We start from the raw sequence: 10853 nt of genomic DNA on the forward strand, positions 1-10853 counted from the left end.
AGCCTGCAGGATATCAACATGTTTGTATAGCCTCAGGCCTGCAATGCAGGCCCAAGTTTTGTATGTGTATGCAAGGCTTCAGAGAAACAATTCTAATCAAATCATCCCAATTTATTGTAGGTGTTTACACAAGCCTTATTACATGGGTATGTCTATAATTACTCTAATGCCATGTTTCTCAAACCTGTCCTCGTGACTCCCTAAGGCCTCGTTCACATCAGGGCCGTTTCTGTGCGCTTTCCACAGCGCACTGCCCTGTGCGTTCAGCAAGGTATTGATTTTTCCATGTAACTAAATGTAGCTGGTTCACATCTATGCGCTGCGCTGAGCAGCGTTACAGAAACGTAGTGTTGCAGGCATTTCTGTGCGTTGAGCTGGAAAGCGCACAGCAATGCAAGTGAATGGGTCCGCTTTTTTAGCGCATAGAAGCGCGTACAAGCGCATAGAAGCGCATGCGTTTTTTACCCCTAATTGGAGAAAAAAATACATTTACATACAAAAACAAAGTTTTATTGACAACTGCTGCTGCTACAGTAAGCAAAACGTGCTTTAAAGAAGCGCAGCGCAACGCACAGAAACGCGGACTAAAGCGCGCACAAGCGCATGCGTTTTTTACCATGCGCTTTAACACGTTTTTCAGCGCAGCAGATGTGAACGAGGCCTAACCGTGCATGTTTTGCAGACAAAATGAGTGTCTCAGCTAGGTGGATTCCATGTAGCTGAGACACTAACTACCCCACCTGTTCAAAGGTGGGGTTGCCTGCAAAACATGCACCTTTGGGGAGTCACAAGGACAGGTTTTAGAAACAGTGCAGCATACATGCAGCATATGTTTTAGAAACACTGCTCTAAAGTTTTTCCAGGTCACTGCTAGCGGACTAAACAGGCTACTAGTATCATTCACGCTCATTATCCATATAGGAACATTTTGCTTCAACTTGCTATGACAGCAGAGCTCTGTAAGCCGGTCAAAAGCCGATTTCTTTGGTCTCCTGACCCTGTGATCACTGTGAGCCAATGAGATTGGCTCACAGTGATCACAGGTTCAGGAGCCAATGAAATTGGCTCCTGACTGGTTCATAGAACTCTGCCCTCATATCGATGGCAGGGCAACTGGGTTGCAGAGGGAAGAGAGTGGCACGATTGTCGGTAGCCACAGGAGCGTGCAGCGGGCTAATTTAAGTCTACATCATGGCAGCAATAACCGCTCCAACCAAACAGGGCGTACATTTTAATTAGCCCAGTCCGGAAAAATTTAAATTATACAAATTAATTTTGTTTAGATCTATGGCAGCAGTATACATTGTAGTATGCAGAACTTCCAGCATTATTACTGTATTGGTTTCTGTCATTTATTCAAGAACTACTTAGAAGTCTGCACAAAATAGGAGGTAAAATGTCAGTATCTCCTGACATACTGTGATAACCAGTTTCTTTCATAGAAAGTGCATATTTATTGGGATTCTAAAGCCACATCTGTGGGGATGCCCTGTTTTCCTGTACACATTTTCACTCATCGCTCCCTGTAACAAAGATACTGTGGTGCATGATAAGGGCAGCTCCAAAGTACAGTGTACCATATTTTTCAGACCATAAAACACACCTTTTCTCCCCCAAAAGTGGGGGGAAAGAAGTTACTGTGTCTTACTATAATATTCTGCCCAGTGCCAGGTGTCCCTCCATCTAGAAATCTCTGTGGCAAAAGCAATTACATTTCTCGGTGCACTGCATTGGTCCATGTCCTCATCTGAGAAGCAGGGGGATCTGTGCTCACAGCCAAAGTCTTCTATGTTCACGTGACATATGCGCAAGTGAAGAGCGAGAGAGATTTCACCTGCAAGCACGGATCCCCCAGTGGATTACCACTTCTCATCTCACTGTGGCACTGCACTGTGGCATCCTTACGCGGTAAGTGACTGCCTGCAAACTCCCCACCAATGCAGAAGAAAGACACACATGGGGAAAGGGAAGGACAATGGGACAGAGGAGGTCAGGATACAGAGGAGGGCACAGGCGGAATGGATGAGGACACAAGGAGCACAGAGGAGGACCCCAGGAAGAAATAGGGGGACAGGGGAACAGAGGAGGACACAGAGGCTCTGAAAAGGAAACAGGTGGTGTGGATGAGGACACAGGGTGACAGAGAAGAATACAGGGCAAGGATGGGGGCACAGGGGGCATGAATGGGGACACAGATGGGGACACAGGGGTCATGGATGAGGACGCATGGGTCATGGATGAGAACACGGGGAGACAGAGGAGAACAGAGGGGGGCACGGATAGAGACACAGGACATGGGGATAGAGGAAGACAGAGGAGTACACAGGGGGTCAGAGGAGGACACAAGGGAGACAGAAAAGGTACAAGGGGGACATAATAATGTGGTGTGGGGGGGGGGGGGGCAGGGGGAATCCACAAGATGCCCCTGCACCATGTATACACCAGTTTTTTTCCCCATTTTTGTTCCCTAAAGCTAGGTGTACCTTATGGTCTGAAAAATCTGATATATATATATATATATATATATATATTCACATAAGAGAGAGTTGTTGGTTTCAGTACACGCAAGTGGAGTTCCACTTTACATGGTACTGGTTTCATCAAGTGCTTTTGCAATAACCTCTACTTACACCAAGTATCTTCCTTTGACAACGAGCACAATCTGGAGCCAAGAACTTCTCATAACAAAGTTCACAGTACAGACCACCTTTCTCTTGAACAAAGCCCATCTCCGCCATGTTCTTCTTACAATGAGTGCAGTTGAATTCTTCTGGATGCCATGATTTTCCCAAAGCCAACAAAAATGGTCCCCTGGTAGGAGGGAAATAGGTAGCAGATGAAATTATTGCATACTTAGCTTGCTAAAGATGTGCAGAAAAATTCAAGCAGAAGGTAACGAGGAGTAAAAATTGGCGTCAAGTCATAAAAGCACACTTAGAAAGGGATTTTCAACTATTTGAGAGGCACTGCATCTGTTAAATCGTTTTTACAAATAGCAAGGTTTAAAAAGTGCATTATCTTCCATCATCTTGCAAATAATAGTAGACAGAGTTTCACTATGCATTTTGTGGCTACAAACAAGCATAAAGCAGCTGCATAAATACCAATGCAAAATAAATAAAACATATGTGCGAACAATAGCTTTAAAATTCTCCAACTTGTTTAGTCATCTGTTGTTCTGAATAAGAATAGCGCATTAGTATTGTATGCGTTTTAGTGTGTTTTGCAATTATCAATATTTAAAAATAACTAGAGATATTCATTTGAGTAACTTTTGATGCACTTTTTTTCTCAACTCGATTTTGAAGGAATATGAGGGAGTAAGAGCTAAACCGGTGCTTTCCCTGACTGTCAGAAGTGGATGGGGTTCAGGGATTGACTGTCTGTGCAAATTCTTCCCACTTATGACATGCTGTCTTCCTTTTGCTGGGTTTTGAGGCGGACGCCGACACTTGTATAGTGCGATTATGCATCCAAATCCCTCTAGCCTTGCCATGCACAGCTATAGGGATTCGGTTGTGTTGTCTGAAATTCTGAAGCACTGCTTCAGTTTTTTTTTTTTTTCCACGCATGCAAATTTGGAAGCAGCTTATTGATTTGTGAATTCTGAAAGAAACACCTCTAGTGGAAACTAGCCCTAATGCCTGGTGCACACCATGCAATTTCCCATCAGTTCGATGGGTCAATCCAATCGATTTTGTGCAGAAGTGATCAGAAAATCAATCAGAAACCTGATCGGACTTGTTGGAAATTATTGATTTGACCTGTAGATCTGATGAGAGATTGCATGTTGCGTATCAAGCATGACAATTTCACTTGATATCTAGAGTGGATGGTTTCGAAAGGCTGTCTTCAGCGGCCATTATCTAATGGCTACAGATGTCAGCAAGACGCAGCGGTGGGTCAGCATACTAGGGACATTACTTCATATGCAGTGTTCCCCAACCCTGTCCTCTTGTATGTCTGCATTTTATCTGATGAAGGGGACTCTCTGTGGCCCCGAAACAATTGTCATGTTGTGCATACAATAAAACTGCTTGATTATTGATATTGGTGTGCCAGCCGAACTTGAATTGCTGATACTGGACTGATGTTGCTTCTGCATCAAGGCTAATCACCCATAACACCCACGGTAAGGTGTGCCTATCCATAACCAGATATTGCAACCCTGTCCTCAAGGCCCACCAACAGTGCATGTTTTGTGAAAATCCACAGAGGTAGTTAATCAGCTCTGCTGAGGCACTAATTACCCCACCTGTGCAGGTCTGTGGTTTCCTGCAAAACATGTACTGTTGGTGGGCCTTGAGGATAGGGTTGGGGGACTCTGCTGTATAGTACTAAGAATTAACTGGAAAAATAATACATATTGGATTTTCGTAAATTTCAAATATCAATAATTACCGTACTTCAGCTGGAAATCCTTCAAGGTAGACTTAGAAATGCTAATACTGACCTAACCTGATATCCCTATGTTCTGTGCAACCACCTTTACCCACTAGTGTCCTCTCAGCTATGTACAGGTGCAACAATAGCAGCCCTTATGTACAACAAAATGCTCTCTTCTCTGAGTGTCAGCACAGGCTAATTTAACGGACTCATTAACAAAAGACTGACACTAAAGAAGACAAGCTTTCCAGTTCCAGACAGGATCAAGTTTCTATCTGTATGAAAAAGACAGGCATCGCTACCTGCAAAACCGCCTCGAGAGCATGGAAATGTGACGGACGCTATATCTGAGGTAACTTTGGATACAAAAGGAAAAAAGAAAAAGAAGAAAAAAAAAAAGACTTGACTAACAGAATCCAACACAATGATGACTCTCTAATGATTACAATACTGACATTCTCTGGTCCGAGCAGCAAGTTCAACTCCAGGTGAATTAGGGATTATGTGGAAGACAGAATAGTCTGAATCATGTTATGTATCACCCACTCTTACATAAGGTTATCATATGTAGCACAAAACGTGACACGCTTGGATCCTGCCTAACAAATATAGCATAAAGTCCATCCAAACAAACCCAGCTAATCCTAACACGGTTTAGTGGAATGTGCTATGCAAGTTCTAAAGTATGCATCAAAATGAGCTTTTTTGATGTTAAAGCTCTTATATAGCAAAACATTTTGCCAGAAATGTTGAAAGGTTTAATATTTGGATTTTCTATTATTTATATTATGATGTGAAAATGTATTTTTTCTTTGTATATTCTTCACACTGAATGATTTCTGATGTTTAAAAAATGTAATATCATAAACAAATGAGAGAAATTTTAAATTCTGTTGTCATCTGTTATCCAACAAATATCATTCATCTATATTTTTAATCCATTAGCTACATTGATAATTACATATCTTAAAGTGGACCTGAACTCTTGCACAAGACAGAAGGAAAACAGAAATTCCCCCCTGTATGTATTTAGAGAGGTTAACTTGTCTAATTCCCCCTCATCTGTGTCTAATCACAAGTTGTAATTTGAGCTGTCCCGTGTCACCTGACTGCCACGGCAGATAAGGCAGAAAAGCTTATTTGAAAGCACAGGATGTTAATATGTCTGCTTCCATGAAAGCAGGAAATAGACATACTGTAAATTTAGTTTAGGATTTGTATAAGCTGTAACAAAAATGTTTTTCTTTAAGGGTTATTATGCTGTTGCATATCTTTTAGAGCAGAGAGGATGTTCTGATTTCAGGTCGGCTTTAAAAGTAAATAAATATGGCAGCCTCCCCATTCTTCTCACTTCAGTTGTCCTTTAAAACTATCCAAAGGAACAAAACTGGGCAAAAACAAGCATGGTGAGGAGCAAACCAAGGCTATTATCAGTAACATCATGTAATGTTTCATAGTGACAAAAATCATTTGCCACTAAAAATATGGATTGCCATTAAAGGGACTAAGAGACGACAGACAGTCCAGCTCTGATACTTACCCGGGGCTTCCTCCCACCCCATAAACACGTCTAAGTCCCATGCCGTCCTCCCGTGGTCTGCGGCTCAGCCATGGTGAGCTCTGTTACCGGGCTCAGTTACGTCATCCGGGTCTACTGCGCATGTTCGGGAGGTCTGCACATGCGCAGTAAACCCTGACTGGGATCGTCTGAGCCCGGTAACAGAGCTCACTGTGGCTGAACGGCAGACTGCGGGAGGATGGCATGGGACTTAGACGTGTTTATGGGGCGGGAGGAAGCCCCGGGTAAGTATCAGAGCTGGGCTGTCTGTCGTCTCTGAATCTCTTTAATGTTGTGCATTTGATTTAAATATGATATATATTACCCAAATAAAATTGATGTGTCAAAAGTGCCATACTCCATACTGATCGTGATGATAAGGTCTGCACAAAAATGCAGTAAAGACTTAATTAACAATTTAGCAGACATTGCTGCTATTTTACCATGAACAAAAGCATATATATTTTACACAATACATTCAAAAGGTGACATGTCATATGGCATTCTAGATAAGGAACCCATTTTAAGCTCACTTAAGTACTACTTTTAAATGTAGCAGTTTAGTTTACTCAAATTTCATTTAATATCATATTTTATATTAGATCATAAACAATTGTGTGAAACTGATGCAATAAAAAGGGAGATTAGGAAAAGGTTAATACTTTTTTCAAAAGTCTTTACATGGGAAGCTAGATGTGATTGCTCAAGAGAATGTGATTATTTTTGTTTTTTAATTAATTTACTAAAAATGAAAACGATTTCAAACATTCTTCGAAATCTAAACATAAATATACCACTCATCAGTTTATCTTTACAGCCAGGAATGTATGGACTTAAGTGAAAGATGCTGGCTTTACCAAAACCTAAGGAGAGCCTGTTAAATATTTAACAAATTTAAAGGAAAAAAAATCAATAATTAACAGTGCTAACAAAAGCAAGGTATGTTATCTTAGGGATCATGTCTGGCTCTGTGTTCTGTTAAGTAAGGCATCCCTGTTCTGGATGTATCTTGGCTTTAAAACAGGTGTTGTAGACAGTCACTTGATACAACTGCCCACTTTACTTCAAGGTATCCCTGCCAACAAGGGCATGAACTGAAATTACATTAAAACCACCAGCTGCAGCCATTAAAATGTGATCAGAGGAAATGGACCAGCATGTTTTACCTAATGCATGCAGGAGAAAATGATTAAACTTCATTTGTAAAAACATGATGGCGATAATAGCAAATTTGCATCTGCGATAATAATGGCCATGTTGATAATGCACTCAGTAAGAATGAAATAGTGTAATTTCACAGCTCTTAACTTCTGGAAGTCAATCAGTAAAACATGAAGATATGAGACTTGATGGACCAGGAGAACAAATGTTCCATTGCAATTATGATTAATCTCTTGTATGGCCAACCATATAATATACACTTTTTTATCATTTTGTAGGCAAGTTTTCTGTCATGAATTGCAAGTAGAATAGTGGACGCTGATGTAATTCCATTACTTACAAAGTAGGTCAGGTGCTCATATGCCACTAAAGACATGAATGAGATGCTTAGTTTTCTGACTTGCATATCAATGTAATGCTGTGGAGTCAATGCAAAAATCATCTGACTCCAGTTCCTCCTCAGTTTATGATACCACTGACTCCAACTCTTCTAATTTACATAGAATAATCTTGTTGATTGAAAGTGTAACATTAAAGGAATTATATCACTGACAAAGCTTAGGAGTTTTAAAGCTATATTAAAGGAAACTAGAGCGGAAGATAGTCCTGCTGCCCACCGCTCCCCCTGTTCTCCTCCGGCCCCCTCCTTTCCTACCTAAATGTCCCCTGGCAGGTTCTTCTGGGTCGACCATTAGTGCGTCGAGAGATATGTAGAGGGCGCACTTCTCTTGTGCAGACTAGCCGTGACTGGAAGAAGCTACAGGACCCGGTACCGGAGCTGCAGGCAGCGGAGGACAGCGGCGTGGGAGCGATCTGTGTGCATGGGGCTGGACGAAGCCCCAGGTATGTATAAACACTTTATTTTTTCGTCTCTGGTACACTTTAAGTTTCTATGCATAAGAAACAGTCACCACACTTTTTCTAAGATAAAATGACAGTTAAGGTTGTCTAAGTTTCTTGCAAGTCAAATTTGAAATAGGGAACAAAGACCTTTGCAACTAATTGTGCATGTAGTAAGGTAGGAGTTTTTAAACAGCCTTAATACAACAACACTCAGTACTGAAGTTTTGATCTAAATAACTAAAATATGAAACATATATCCCACCTAATTACTAGGTTACAGGTGGCACACATTGGAGTTCGTGTCCCAGCAGGTATATGCTCTGCCCTCTGAACCAGTGTGTCTTGGTCAGCAGCAGGAGGTGGTGCAAACGGTTTATTTGCAGATGGTGGTATTGCAGATGGTTGATTTGTGACTCTTCCAGTAAATGGTGCTGAAAAACAGATAGTTTACATGACGGTAAGTTCTTAAGAATTTCACATCAAATGAAATAACTGAGTACACTACAGCATATTTACAAAGTTACATTTGGATTGTCCAAGTAAAATGTACAGCCTTCAAACATACAAAAAATGTTTTAACCACTTCATTACTAATGGTTTTTCCCTCACAGTCCAGAGAAATTTCCCCATTTCAGCGCTGCTTCCATTGATTCTGCAATAACTTTATCACTACTTATAACACCTACATGATCTATACAATATTTATTTTGCCACAAAGTAGGCTTCTTTTGCGTGGTACTTTTAACTAAGAATTATTTTATATGCATTTTAAAGGGAATAAGAAGAAAAAAAAAATGAGAAAATTTATCATTTCTCAGTTTTAAGCCATTATAGTTTTAAAATAAAATGTGCTATTGTAGATAAAACCAATACATTTTATTTGACCATTTTTCCTTGTTATTACAACATTTAAATTGTGCTCCTAGTATAGTGTAGGGTGACAATATTTTATTTGGAAATAAAGGTGTATTTTTTCCATTTTGTGTTTTTGATTTTCTCATTACTCTAACAACAATTACAAGCTCTTATTTGAAAAAAACAAACAAACAAAAAAAAAAACCAGCAATACACCCTCGTGGCATACATATTTAAAACGCTAAATCCCTAAGGTAACAATTTATGTATTTAAAACATGGGCCACACTAGTGACATAAGGGGACAAACTGGGGACACATGGGCGCCAGAAGGGGACACACTGAGGACAGAAGGGGGCACAATAATTGGGGAAGAACATATACAAGATGCTCCGGGACTATGGATGCGCCAGGTTTAGCATACTTTTTTTTTTCCATGGTTCTTTTACCTAAAACTTCGAAACTTCTTATATTTTGGAATAACGAAAAATATGATACATACACCTGGCAAATTTTGACTTAGGCTGGTTTCACAGTGGGACGTTACAGGCGCACGTTAGAGCAGCCTGTAACGCACCCCACCGCACAGCAATGAAAAATCAATGGGCTGTTCACAGTGCCTACAGTGTACAGTGTAACGCTGCGCCATAATATAACGTACTGCATGCAGTACTTTGTAAGCGGCAGAGTCGCGTTAGACTGTTTGCACATGCTCAGTAACGTTGGGGAGGAGCGGAGAGCGGCCAGGCACATGGCTAATTAATATTCACTGCACTCAGTGACGTGCAGTGTTTACTTCCTGGAGCGGCCGCTCTGTGCGGCAATTGGCCGGCGGGACCACGTGATGCCGCATGCGTCCAAGAGTGCGCATCACGGACGCCAGAGTGAGCTGCACAACGCGGCTCACTCTGACGTCCAAAGCAGAGAGCACCAGGCGTTGCGTTAGGGGCACGTTGTGCGACCATAACGTCCCCTAAAACGCAACGTCCTGGTGTGAAACCAGCCTTAAAGTTACTTTTATTCAACCAGCAAGTCATTTTTTGATGGCAAATGACAGGTGTCTCCCAAAAGATAATAAGACGATGCACAAGAGGAATTATTGTGAAAAAAAAATCTCAGCTTTTATTTACATTTGAGCAAAAAGTGTCCAGTCCAAAATTATTCATACCCTTCTCAATAATCAACAGAAAAGCCTTTATTAGCTATTACAGCAATAAAAAGCTTTCTATAATTGCAGACCAGCTTTTTTGCATGTATCCATGGGTATTTTTGCCCATTCATCTTTAGTAATGAGCTCCAAATCTTTCAGGTTGGAGAGTCTTCTTACCATCACTCTGATCTTTAGCTCTTTCCACAGATTCTCAATTGGATTCAAGTCAGGACTCTGACTGGGCCACTCCAAAACGTTAATGCTGTTGCCTGCTAACTATTTCTTCACCACTTTTGCTGTGTGTTTTCAGTCATAGTCATGCTGAAATGTCCATTGGTAGCCAAGGACAAGTTTCTATGCAGATTAACTGATGTTCTTGTTGAGAATCCTCTTGCATTCCCCTTTTTCATGGTTCCCTGGTCCACTGGCTGAAAAAAAGACCCCAAAGCATTAAGTTCCTACCACCATGTTTGACAGTGGGGATGGTGTTCTTTGGGCTTCTCCTTTTTTATACCAAATGGAGGAATCATCATTGTGACCAAACAATTAAATTTTTGTTTCACAGAGGACCAGAAGTCTTCTTTTTTGTCCAGATGAGCATTTGCAAAGGCCAAGCAAGCTTTTGTGTGCCTTATCTGGAGAAGTGATGTCCTCCTTGTTCTGCATCAGTGGGACCCAGTAGTGTGCAGTGTCCATTGGATTGTCGGTCTTGAGACATTGCCACCAGCAGAGCCCATATTCACCAGGATGGCCTTGGTGGTGATCCTTGGATTCTTTATCACCTCTCTCACTAGCCTCCTGGCCAGCACAGGTGTCACTTTTGGCTTCCGACCACATCCTCTGAGATTTTCCACAGTGCAGAACAGCTTGTATTTTTTAATAATACTTTGCACTGTAGTCA

At 41.2% G+C, this 10853-nt stretch overlaps 1 protein-coding gene across 5 annotated transcripts in view; it reads right to left on the reverse strand.

The window, feature by feature from the left end:
- PDLIM5 (PDZ and LIM domain 5) overlaps positions 1-10853 on the reverse strand; it is a 249532-nt gene that overhangs the window by 18408 nt on the left and 220271 nt on the right. For all 5 annotated transcript variants that reach the window (XM_068232416.1, XM_068232449.1, XM_068232431.1 and 2 more), the window contains 2 exons: positions 8211-8379; positions 2631-2811 (listed from right to left, as the gene is read on the reverse strand). In XM_068232416.1, coding sequence (XP_068088517.1) covers positions 2631-2811; positions 8211-8379 — 350 coding nt within the window. The remainder of the gene's footprint in view (positions 1-2630; positions 2812-8210; positions 8380-10853) is intronic.

This window comes from Hyperolius riggenbachi, chromosome 1, assembly GCF_040937935.1.
Source record: "Hyperolius riggenbachi isolate aHypRig1 chromosome 1, aHypRig1.pri, whole genome shotgun sequence".
In the NCBI taxonomy this organism is placed as follows: domain Eukaryota; kingdom Metazoa; phylum Chordata; class Amphibia; order Anura; family Hyperoliidae; genus Hyperolius; species Hyperolius riggenbachi.